Source organism: Argiope bruennichi, chromosome 8 (genome assembly GCF_947563725.1).
Source record: "Argiope bruennichi chromosome 8, qqArgBrue1.1, whole genome shotgun sequence".
NCBI classification, from domain to species: domain Eukaryota; kingdom Metazoa; phylum Arthropoda; class Arachnida; order Araneae; family Araneidae; genus Argiope; species Argiope bruennichi.
In genome coordinates, this window is record NC_079158.1 from 79,587,597 (window position 1) to 79,601,402 (window position 13,806).

Here is a 13,806-nt window from a genome sequence, read left to right on the forward strand (position 1 = left end):
GAAAAAGTTGAGAGTCTGGCTCCCCCAATCGATGACGGGTCGTACTTCCCAAGGGAATGGTTGTGCCGTTCGCGGTGATTGCCCTTAAGACTCAACCGCAGTTCAGTACTGCTATCACGGCGGTAGGGTTATTCAGTTTCAGAGTAGTCATTTTTTGATTATACTTATCCAGAATTTCATGGACATTTACTGTCGCAACAGGGCTTCTCATGATTAAATCGGAACTTACACTATCTCCTTATATGTACCGAATAAAATGTTGCATGGGGGTGTTTTGGCACTGGGACTGGGGCATCTAATGGCAACAATATAGAACATGTTGGCATATCAATTTTAAAGATGTCAGTTTTAAAATTGGGCTTTTGAACCATTGAAATGTTTTGTTTCCTTAGACGAAATTCTCTGCTTTGTGATCGGACCATTGTTTTGATATAATTAAGAATCCCCAAATCTCTTGAGATTTTCATAGTTATTTTATTCGCAGATATAATGACAATGTAAAATTTTATACCAGATTAAAAAAAATTCATAATACGGTAAATCTTCGCATAAAGAAAATTCAATGAATGCATTGCATGCAGATAAAACAGTTAGGTAAAAAATCAAATAATATAATTTTTTCAGTATAATGTATTGGGTTTTATATTAGTTCCTAATTTAACTTACATATTATTATAAAATTCGTATTGCAACTGGAAAGTCTAAAGAATCTGAGTTTGCTTTTTGGCACTTTTTCAATTTATGAGAAACTCAAATTCTTATAACCTGGGTGACAGAGTTAAACAAATGTTTTCTTTTAGTTTCGGGATCACTCAAGTTACAGTGCAGCAGTGCATGATTATCAGCAGTTATTTACAGAAGCTGGGCTTCATCATTTTGTTGGTAAGCAAAAGTTTATCAGGATCATTCTGGATGTGAGATAGTTAGACTCTTATAGATATTAGAGAAATGTTGATGGCTGATAAATATTTTTTGTACTGCAGAATTTTCTTGAATGTAAACCATACGGATATTGCATGGTACTTTGAACTATTATTTACCTCTTTTACAAACTCTTTTTACTTATTCCTTTTTTTGTAAATGCTTATGCAGTTATATATAATGCTTCTAACTAAATTTGGAGAATGCCCACACCAACCCAATAATACAAACAATGCAAATGATTGTTTTTATGTAAAATTTGTGCGTTGATATATGGTGAAGACATAATTTTTGTGTTTCGATGACTCTTTTTAAATTTTTTCTTTGCTTATTTTCAGTTTTTTTGCTTTAGATAATACTATATGCAGTACATGAATTTATCCTATATAGATATGTTTTAAAAAATTAGAGTATTGCGACATTTAACAGACACTAGAATATTTGAATTTCAAAATTTTATTAAAGAGGAATGGATACAAATGAAGAATCATTCTTTGATATTTCTTTTAAATCTTTGATGTATACAAATGTGCGGTATTATTATTTTTCATACAAATATGCATGTACAGATTACAAATTTATTTCTGTATCCAGTGCTTTCGCCAATATACGTATTTAAAAGAGAAACGTTGTCGTGATTTAAGGAAACATCACATGAAATAAGATCAGGGAAAATGGCCGGTTGAGGAAGTACAGGAATGCCAACTTTCGATAAATTATTTGGGGAAAGGAGAGGTTGTATGTATATATAACTCCATAATGATAAACAGCTATTTCTACCATCTCTCCTTTTCACACATAATTTGCCGAAACTTGGTATATACATTATATCTTCTAAAATTTATTGAAGACCGATTTAACTAGTCAGTTGCCTGGTACAGTTCGTTTTTTATATAATATATCATAATTATTTTTCATTTGAAAAATATTTAAAATATTCCAAAACATGAATTAAGTATTAAAAATAAAAATACGGTGAAAACACATCAGCATGTAATAGGATAACTAACTTTTAAATTCGCAATTATTTTTTTTTATTTTTCTGCATTTATATTTTACCACAAAAACACTATTTTCAATTTTTAAATTATTGGAATTTTTTTTTAGGTATTTTAGAAACTAAGAATTTTATCTGGTCATATTTATAGAAGTAACTTTAAATCTTTCATCTTGCATACCGTTATAATGATTAAAAATGTGTAACTTATTTTAATTAGAGAGTTCTGAAAAATCAAAACTGCTCATAAAAAATTGTCTAAGAAGTGTTTTAATGCAAAATAAATTTGTATCGGCATAAAAAGTTATTTGAAGAAGAAAATTAATCCACAATTTAATGCCTGAAATTAAAAAAAAAATCTTAAATTTTTGTTTAATACTTGATAGAAATACATGTACTTCCAATCATACCATCCATTATATCGCAAGGATTAATGCTATAATTCATGATTAAGAAAAATTTCATATTTTATAGCTGTGAAATATGTAGAAATATAATAATATTAAATTCTATTTAACAGTATTTTAGTGTTGCAGCTTAATATGTATGCCTTTATGAATTTGATGCTATTTAAACTACCTTGAATACTTTATACAATAAACTATTCACAAAAGAAAATAATTCTTTCAAAGTAATTGTGCTTAAAACTTTAAATTTCCTTTCAAACCTTAGATGAAACCCATTTTACACAACAGCAAGTACAGGATGCGCCATAAATTGGCATCGACTTTAAAGAATAATAAAGGATAATGAAAAATTAAATACCGTTTAATGCATTACTTTAAATAATAAAAAACAGTGATGTTCGAAGTATGCTCAGAGAGTCTTTGGATATTTTCTCCTTTAAAAATAATCCGGAAAATAATCGACAGAAAACGCTCACATGCCAAGCTGAGATACTTTATGCAAATAAGGAAAACAAACCACAGAAATTTGACACTTCGCATTTTACCTTAAAGCAAAGGATGTTCAGATGATCACCAGCACAAGGTATTAAGTCAGCGGGGTGAGTAATTACAGTTATTGCAACTGAGCATACCAACTTTGATACCACAAACGACCCTTAAATGGCATCTTTTAGTTCAACCAAAGTAGCTAAAGAACCCCTGTAGACACCAGACTTTAGATATCTCCACAATTATATATTCGCTGAAGTAAGGATTGGTGATCGGGAGTATCAATTAAGCTTGCACTCTCGGATTAACACTTGGCCTTCAGTGAATGTATCTAAGAGGAACGTCTTGACAGAACGAGCAACGTGAGACGGCGCACCCTCCTGCATGGAGGTGGAGACAAATAAAATATGTCCTTCCTACAGTGCAGGCACAACGGGGTCTAGCAAAAGCGTAAAATAACGCTTTGCAGTGACGGATCAGGATATCTAGACGGATACATGATAACGCTGTACTTCAAAAAAGGGGGACAGCGAATGAAGAACGCATGAAACTACAACATGCTCTCACACGCGGAGAATGTAGTAGTTTGGTCTGTACTCACGAGTTTTGATGTCTCCGAAATACGATTGTTTTGCATATTGACGTCACCACGCAATGAAAAGTGGGCTTCATCTGTCCACAAGATGTTCAACAATTATTGTGTGTCACATTCCATTTTTGCAATCACCCATGTTGTAGAATCTTATCTTTCATTGTAATCTGCTGACAAATAATGGGTTAATTAAGTGACTGCATCTTGTATGATTGTAGTTTCAAGTGAAAATGCGTCGAATCGAAGTTTTTGGAACCCCCCTTAGTATCTCAGCTGCATGTGCACAATACTCTCCATTGATGTATTTGCTGCCAAATTTCCTATGTCACTGTGTGCAGCTTGGATGTAGTCTGCACTTACTCACTTCTGCCACTTCGTGGATGATTCTCCAACCACCCGTTTCCTAAAAATGATGTACTAAATTTAGAATTCCATTGAGTAAAATAGGGCTTTATTCACCTTGATTCTTTTCACAGTGTAGAACTTTCGCAGAGCTTTAGGAAAAACTTCAATTTTTTTTACTAGGAAAATAATCCAGAGATTTTTTTTGAACATATTCCTGCAAACCGCATTTTTTCCAAGCATTACTTTTTTTTGAAATTTTCAAAAATTTACATCGCAATCTGTTTTTAATTTCTTGTGATTTTTTTTTATCATACTTTACTTTAAGCGTTTTCAATAAAATTATGGATTAAATTTTGAGAAATAATAATATTTCATTAAATAATAGGCTTTAAAATAACCAAATTTACTCATTACTAAATTATTTCACTAAATTTGAATTATCACGATTATAAGTACATGATTTTTCCTAAACGAAATAGTTTAATTTTGTAACTTACATTTTTTTTTTCGCCATGTAGAAATGAATAGATTTGTTATCTTGCTCAATCTATTTGTACGACATAAATGTCACCAGAAATAGTTTTCGGAGAAATTGAATTTTCTGTTTCATAAGAAAACTAAAAACTTTCGGCATTCTCCTCTGAAAAATTAGTATATGAAATGAAAACATGTAAGTCTATTCAAGACTTTTGAAGATAGCTTCGACAGAAATACTTGAAAGCATTTCCTTTGAGTTCAGTTTTTTTACGTACTTATAAAAGCATCTACATAAAAAGTATTAAAAAAATAAGAAATTTCAATTTTTCAGCTGAGAAAGTAAATATTGGCATTGTGAATAAGCCAATTTTATTTGCTTGCCCCGTAATAATAATAATAATAATAAAAAATCTAGTTCGACGAATGAGCTACAAACTGCATTTCATTTCATATCTTTCCTAGTTTTTTTTTGTATATAGAAATATTAATAAAATAGAGAATGACGAAGTTGAAAATCGATCGCTGTAGAAACATTAAATTTGTATATAGGTGTAAAATCATAGCATCTTTGCAATACAGTTATATTATAAAAATGCGAAATACATATACTGTCCTAAATAGCACAGATGATTTTTTCATTCATTTTTTCAGTATTCATAAAAGCTTTTATTATTCAAAATTTGCTTTTAATAGAATTATAAATTTTAAGAAATTATTATGGAAAATGAAAATTCAGATTGTTGTATTCTGGATTATATTTATAAAAAAATACTCGATAGAATCATTTAATGGCAAATACAATAATGGCAAATGCATAAATAAATATAACCTGCATAATATTTGTAATAATTTTTTATTAATTTGAAAAATAACTTGAATTAAAAACTTTTTTTATTGCCTTTAAAAAATAATTTGTGAAATTATTTTCTAAGCTTAAGCTTTTACTCAGTAATTTAATATTATAAATATGACGGATAGTTGTAATACATTTTTCTAAAATTTCCTACCAGATGGCGCAAGAGTTAGAGATTCAAAATTTCATTAGAGTAATTGATCACTGATAATTAAGTTCTGAAAAATAATAAAATATTCATTTTCATAAAACATTTCTATACAAAACTTTAAAAAAATTTAGTACATAAGAAGTGAAGTGATCTAAATAAAGGCTTATAAATATCGAACATATATGCGCATTATAGCCTTACTGTAAATGCTGGGATGCTGAAAATGAAAGAAGAATATCTAACTGGAAGAAAAAGATAACTGCAGATATCCTTTGCGATATATAAAATAATACATTGAATTCTTTTCTGCAATTAAAATCCCTCGGTTGCACAATGATTGCAAAAATATTCTGATTTAAATGAATAAGATAATGTAAGGAAATAATTTTACCAATATGAAAAAGGAATATATTCAAGATTTTCATTCGGAGTTAGAGACAATATAGAAGCAAATTACTGAAATAATTTAAATTACAAGGATTATTTTTAATGGATTTATTTTAATTAATTATAATCAATTAATTTAATTTCAATAGAATTAAATTAATTATTAATTTAAATAGAATTAGACTGATAAGAGAAGAAATAATATAATTTTTCGTAAAAACTGTGATATTTTTTTGTAGTATATATCCTTAATATTAACATAGTAGGTGTAATAAAATAAAATATTTTTTCCTGTTTTGACAAAATTGGTCATAAAGCGGAACAGACGTAAAATTCCATCAAACAGATATTATAAGAAATGTTTAAAATAAATAAGATATGCTAATGTATTAGGTGTAAATAATTTTTAGGAATTTTATGCTATCTTATTCAATTGAATATGGATGGGCGAATATAAATGTGATAATTTATAAAGTTTATTTTTCAATTGAATAGAATTATAATCTTTATCAAAATTACCAGATCCAATATTTTAATCATTACACTTCATTTTATATCATGTAAGCTGATGACAAATAATGTTAATATAAAATTAGAAAGAATAGAAATTTTAGACCAAGTGGTTGTTTTTATTAAATAAAAAAATTAAAATGTAATTGAAAAATTAAAATAAAAAAATAGAAGTACGTAAACAAATAAATAAAAAAGAAAAAAAAATCTTGCAAGCATGGTGCGCAAAATACCTACATACTCAGCGTTGCAAACATACAAGGCATATCTGTAAAAACTATAAAAATATCATGCGTAGAAATTTCTTTTGAAGATATAACTTCCACCAAGACTCAAATATACTGTTACTGAGCAATGTTAGAATGATATATTGACAAATTTTATAATTGCCGATTTTCAGCAGTATTGATTCATTTTGGATATGATATTCATGCAGAAATAGAGCATATAGAAATAGAGTCAAGCTTCAAGATAACTTCAAACTTTAAAAACCGTTTCCAGAATTTGGGATCGGTCGTTATGGGTCCTTGGGTGCTTTGCTTAGCTTATCTTATTTCCTGTGATTTCTAGTTATGAAGCTTCTGAAAAATCTAAGCTATTTCGTGAATCCTCCTAATTTTTGAAACTACTTTTATTATTTCTCCGAAATATTAATTCTTTTAATTAAAAAATGGAAAGTTCATTGCGTGAAATACTGGTTATCGAAATTTAATTTTATCTGGATGAATAGATCATCTTCCACAGACCTCTGAGCAGTTAAAGGTTAATTTGGATAAACTTGTATGTTAGACTGAATATATATATATATATATATATATATATATATATATATATATATATATATATATATATATATATATATATATATATATATATAATAATCCACATTTCATAAAAAAACTTCATTGAAATGTATAAATCTTAAAACTCATAGGTTATGATATCATAAAATAATTCTTATATGAGATTAAACATCCAGTTTTTGTATTTTACATTTGATAGAATTAAACACATTTCCAATTTTACTGTGCAAATTTCAATACATGCTATTAAAAAAAATCTATCTATAAAATTACCATTTTTTCTGACTATGTGAAATTCTTCAAAACAGATTTATTCTATTAAAAAGTTTAATTTCATTCTTTTTAATTGAAGGAAATATGGATTTTCTTCAGCAAATTTCTTAAATATCAGTTTTCAGAAACGTTCTTTAATTTTAACATAAGTCACACTTCATTTGATGTTTGATATTTTAACATGATATTTTTATAATCTGACATACTATTTGTAAATAGTATTCAAAGATCCTTTAAAACGTTCTGCATCGGTGACGATTGGATTCAAACCTCCAAATTTCTCTCTTAATTCCTTCTTTTACAGTAGAACTAAAAGCTTTAAAAAAAGTAATTAAAAATTAATCAAAACTCTAAGGTTTTATTTTGAATAAGTTCTTATTTGTACATAATTTTTTTTGTCTCAGATTTCACTAATTTAGAAAAAATAAAGATTTCGAATATATTTTACAAGGGTAATTTGCTTTGATTTGTCACTAAATTTATATTTACGCTTGTTGGGACGAATTAAAAAAAATGCGAATTATTACAATTATATAATTTAGAGTTAATTTTTTTAAATAGAAATAGATTGAGTAATCAAATCTTAAATGTTTTCACGCTAGGATGATTTAAACAAAAAGTAAGGATGCTTTAAAAAATTTTTAAATGTAGTAAAATTGATTTAACATTGATAGATGTGCCGAAATTAGAAGAAATAACCCTTTATTTGCATACGTGAGGCTCAGCTTATTGCATCTTTAACTGGAAGAATATTTGATGTTTAATATGAATCGTATATTCTTCAAGTACCAACAAAATATCCTTTCCCTTTTAATTAAATTTATGTTACCCTCTTAAAAAATCTATATTTTCATTTTTTTTATCTAAACTAATTTTCTCAAACCGTTTTAACAACTATCTACAATATGCATTAAGTTACCATTGCTTTTATATTATATCGTGAAAAAAGGAGACGGTTTTTCTTGAACGATGTTTGCAAAGAAAAATTTAAAAAAAGCTATAAATTTCTCATACAGTAACTATTTTCAATAACATGGGTTTTAATGTCTTATGTGGGCTTTTCTTATCAGAGTTTCGAACCCGAGAAGGGCCATATCAGATACGGAAATGTGAAGCTTCCTTTATGGTAATTGATTGTCGCCATTCCTGGTATAGCAAGGGTTTGAGGATGAAGGTACATCCTACGTACAATGCGTACATCCTACTGAGGTGGCTGTACCGTGCAAGGTTATGACTCTTAGGTTTCAAATTGTTCCCATAACCCACTCATTCAATTTAACAATCTATCTTCGGTTAAACCAAGGGGCTTCATGTATGCTTATCACAGTTTCGATTTAAGAAAAAATAAATTGATTACATCAGAGAAAATTTGGATTTATATTAAACATTGGACTTGAAAAAAATTGTAAAAGGTAGAAATTCCTCACTTATTTTCTTCCAGAATCGTTCGACGTCGATCAGCGCCATCTAATTGTCCAACGCATGTGCCTGCAAACCTACGAAGCGAAACCGGGCCACCAACGTTCATCTTCCCTTTATCATCAGCATCCTCATCTTCAAAATCATCATGAACAACAGCAGCCTGATCTGCAACATCAGCACATATACAGACTGAATAGACACTCCGAGCCAAATTCCAGATTCGCCCATGATTATCTTTCAGAAGGGTAAGTATTTCCATATGATACTTATGAAACGGATTGCATTAATCTTCTCTCTAACATCATTATCCTCATCTTCGCAATCATCATTAACAATATCAGCCTAATATGCATCATCAGAACATATACACATTGGATATATACTAAAAGCTGAATTTCTAGCCTATTTATGATAATCTTTAATAGGACTAAGTGTTTGGCATGATGTTTATGAAATGAATCGTTTTTAACTTTCCTCTATCTGAAGGTAAAGGTGTGAACATCTCAATTATGAATCCTTCACTAAGATTCTTGACTAAAACAACAAACTTAGAATTTCTTTAATTAAAATTACTTGGAAGTAGTTCATAACTATCATATATTTATCAACATGGAATGGAGTCGATTTTCATGATGTCATAATCATTTGGTCATGAAGTATTTGCAGTAAATACAAGATATATGAAATTGACGTAACACTGACGTATTAACTTTTTTATATCCTTGTATAAGAAGTCTTGTGATCATCAAAAATCCGAACTCTAGATTTTGACGAATCAACACGTTTCAGACTTTACCGAGTCCGAAAAAATACATTTTTGGCGTTTTGCATGAATTTCTATCAGTATGACGATCCGTGAATATAAAAAAGCTCTCAGATAGACAGATGGGATTTCAAACATGGACTAACAATGAAATTTATAGACTTCTATAAAATTGTGAACATAATCTATCCACATGAAATCTGTATGATTGGCATTTCAATTAAAATTGAATTCGATAACTCCAACCGCAAAGAATTAGGTATATAAATTTTGTACACAGGTTTAGTATCTAAAATATAAATTCTTATGAAGTTTTAAATTAACTATGTCAAACTTTTGTATTTCCACATACATGTAAAGGCAACAATTCATAAAAGCAGTGACTTAATTCAATGAAAGTACGTTGTCTTATGGATACAACTGTAACTCTTTGTCAAATTTTTGTATCAATCTCTCTTCAAAAAAAAAAAACATCCAAAATATACATTTTTACCATAAATTTAATAAAAATACCAGTTTCACTTTAAATATCTAAATTTCGTAGCTATCTTTCTCAGTGCTTCGCGGCCTTACACAAGGTCCTCAATTTTATGCGAGGGGAACTCGGATAAAAATTTATTAGAGATTTTGTGAGCAAGTTCCAAGGTGACCACTCCGCCATCAAGAAAGCGTATTTAAATCTTAAACTGTTGTATTGCACTTCAAGATAAAGTGTTTTATTTTTCAAAATAATATTACCTATTTTCAATCAAACTGAAAGTTAAGAAATGTCTTAATAGTATTACTTTATTGCCGAAAGAATTTATTTAAAATGGCAAAAGAAAATGTCTTCTTATAATCCACATTACACTTAAATCTTCTACGATTTTTGATAATATTTTCTCTCTTGAAATTCTCATTTCATGAGTCATTTTCTAAAGTATTTGCTCAATCTTATGTTCAAAGATGGTATGATGGTATCGATGGTATCTTATGGTGATTCATAAGATAATTATGTCATATCGACTGTAGATGGGTGTACAGATGGGTGTATATTATTTTTTATATTCAACTCAACCATGTATGACTTCTAAAACTATGTTTATGTTTAAAAATGCATGCTTTTGCTTCAATTTTTTTCAGGAATTCGCAGTAGTTGTTTATATTTGGAAAATTATTTTTTTGGTAAATCGTTTGACAATTTTTAATTCATAAATTCAATAATTTAATTTTCCATTAATAGTATAAAACTCATTGGCAATTTCGTCATCATATATCGTCACTATTAGAAAAACAGTCTTAATTTAATAAATATATATATATATATATATATATATATATATATATATATATATATATATATATATATATATATATATATATATATATATATATATATATTTAGCTTACAAAATGGTATTTTACTACCGTTCCATATGGGAACAACGAGAAATAAGAAGATTGAATGAAGCTGATTAAGGGTAGTGATGTAGCCAGCCACCTGTTTCAATAACAATGAGTTACAAATACACCAGGTGCTTTAGAGGCCTCATGAAAACTGTGTTCTCTTATGGCAATTTTTAAATTCAAACATAATGATGTCACAAAACTAAAAGCATGTCCCAGCTGCTACGTGTTCTAGATAATAGAAACTTGGGTTCGGAAAGCTATATTTTGATTCAGGTGTTCCTTACCATTTGATATGATTCATGTATTTTTATTTAAGGGTATACATCTTTTTCTGAAGTAACCTGAAAAATTCAAGTAACAGAGATCTTTTATTGAAAAAAAAATCATTGAAATCTAGTAACAAAACAAAATTGCAATCTATTATTTGTAATTAACTGAGATTTTACAAAAAAACAAACCAATAGGAATAGTCTCCCAGAAATTTTCTCACGTACTCTATCTAATATATGTTTTTGCATATTATTAACACCAGGGTATTGACAAACAACGGTTACAAAAAAGTCTACAAGAATCACTGGGATGCGGTTAAAACACAAGTATCAGAAAACTGAATGTTATTTCGTATGCTTTTTTTACAGGCTGATTAAAACTAAAATTTACTCAGAACCACAATTGTAGTCACAAAATAACATACTAAATTTCAAATATTTAAGTCATCACTCTTATACGGTTATGAGAAATCAGGGAGACAAATGATCAACTCTTTGAGGGACTTAGATTTGTTTTTGGATTTAGGACTATACGTACTTATTTTAGGAATTACTTTCAAATTTGATACTTCTCTATAATTTGAATGGAAAATCTGCTTACAAAATTTTATCCTTCAAGTTCTTTTCGTTTTGTAGTTTTCATTCTAATTGGAACGATTGGATGGGAAAATTACCTTTGAATAGTAAATTAATAAATATTTGCAAATTATAACTAATAATTTAGGACATATTTCATTTGCTTAGTGTTTTCATTATTTTTGTCATTGCATTTTTGAATTACCGAGGTAGTCGAACAGACAATTATAATTCCAAAAATGTGTTTATGATCTCGGTGAGGTCTAAAACATGGACATTTGTCAATATTGAGATTTTAAATTTTTTGACGATTACAATATTTCCTCTTAACATGCTTCTTGTATCGGTTAAATTAAAATTGATATTTATAATATGTGGGTTTGAATTATATACAATATGTATAATATATGAATCACTATAATCTTATACAGTATATGAATAAAAGAAGAGGCTTCGAATCGTATACAATAAATTTAAGCGTCAATGTCTTTAAATGAGGAAAATTTATATAATTAAATTTTCATTTTGTCTTACAAGATTGGCATTTTCTAATTGAGTATTCATATTTTAAAGGCAAATGTTTGTCTCTGAATCAGAATAAAATAATCACATAATTTATATATTTTATTGACAGAAATATACACGTTTATGTTTCGGTTTTTACTCAAATCATTATTCTCTGTCATTATCTTACTACTTTTGTGAGTACTTGGTCGATGATTACTTTTTCATTATATTTTAGAGCTATTTTATACAAATAGGAATTCTTCGATTTTTTTTTGATGAACCTATCTCTATGGAGAATTAGTGCATGCATGAAGCAACATATCCCACACTATTGTGTTCGTACAGAACAGAACGTCGTCTCATACCCCGTATCCGTAACCATTCTGGTCACTGAACGGTTTGGTGAGCATTTTAAGGAAATTTTATTTAAAAACCCAAATATTTACAGTAGAAAGAAATAAAAAAATAACTATGTACATAATTTAGAAGTATATAAGAAATAATATTGAGATGAAACCGTTTACAAATATTTTCCACTTTGAAAAATCGTTCGGAATAATATGGAATCTGTGATATGATACATGGAATCTGTGCTCACTAATTATCATGACATAGATGATGACAATGAAGTTATAGTAATCAATGGAAAGTAGTTGTGTTAGCACAAAAATAATAATAATAAAACTTAATAACCTCTAATAACGCGATAAAATTTCAACAGAAACATGGAAAGTGAAAATTAAATGAGAGGTAAAATAGTTCTGACTATGTCGGACAAAAAAAAAGGATTTTTTAAATCAGAATTTATGTAATGATTGGTAGATTTCTGATGTTCTAAATGAAAAATATGGCAAGTATATCATACCGAATATGTAGTGTGATATTAGAAAAAAGAAAATTGTCTTTCACATTATGAAAATAAATATAATTTTGAAAATTTGCATTTTATTTAAGCACTCCATTGTTTATTTTTTCAAAATTCGTTCAAAAATCTCTTCTCAGAAAATAAAAAAGGTCATTAACTTATATTCCCCTTCTTAGTAGTGAGTTAGAGTCTTAAATTCTCTTTCAAATAAATGATAAGACAGTTTGGAGTCCTGAATAGTGTATTACCTGAATAAATGGTAATTCAATATGATCAAAATATTCTATATGCAAGATATTTCCAATGTCGTTGGATTTTCTCAACTATGCACCATAATATTTTTTATATCGGCCATTATGACGAATATTTGCTATGTGAAAATCTTACACACATTTTTTCAAACCCAGAATTCGAAAAAATAATAAATATTCTAATAACCTTTATTGTCTCCTTTTATTACTGAAAAATATCCGGCGATTTTATTTTGAACGAAATTGTGGATTTTAGGAGAAAAAAACAAACAAAAAAAACATGTTTTGAAGAGTGGATCTTCATCAAACACTAGGTTTTCAGCTTATTCAATAAAAAAAAATGTTTAGGATTAATTGAATTCATACATACTATAACATTTTTAGATTCTAAAATGTAATAAATTTTATTTCATTTCTGAGTTATTTCACAAATAAAGTTAACACTTCTCACATTTTAATTTTTTTTCTTCTTATTGCACATGGACATTGTCCTAATTTTTAAATAAAATGTTTTCAAGTATTTGGGCAATTCATAATGAACTCATAAAGGTGATTTCAA

At 28.2% G+C, this 13,806-nt stretch overlaps 1 protein-coding gene across 1 annotated transcript in view; it reads left to right on the forward strand.

Annotated features, from left to right (window-relative positions):
• Nucleotides 1-13,806, forward strand: part of LOC129981975 (cell adhesion molecule Dscam2-like) — a 560,888-nt gene that overhangs the window by 493,257 nt on the left and 53,825 nt on the right. Inside the window, exons 23-24 of the mRNA XM_056093054.1 lie at nucleotides 801-882; nucleotides 8,647-8,872. Of these exons, the coding sequence (XP_055949029.1) occupies nucleotides 801-882; nucleotides 8,647-8,872 (308 nt within the window). The remainder of the gene's footprint in view (nucleotides 1-800; nucleotides 883-8,646; nucleotides 8,873-13,806) is intronic.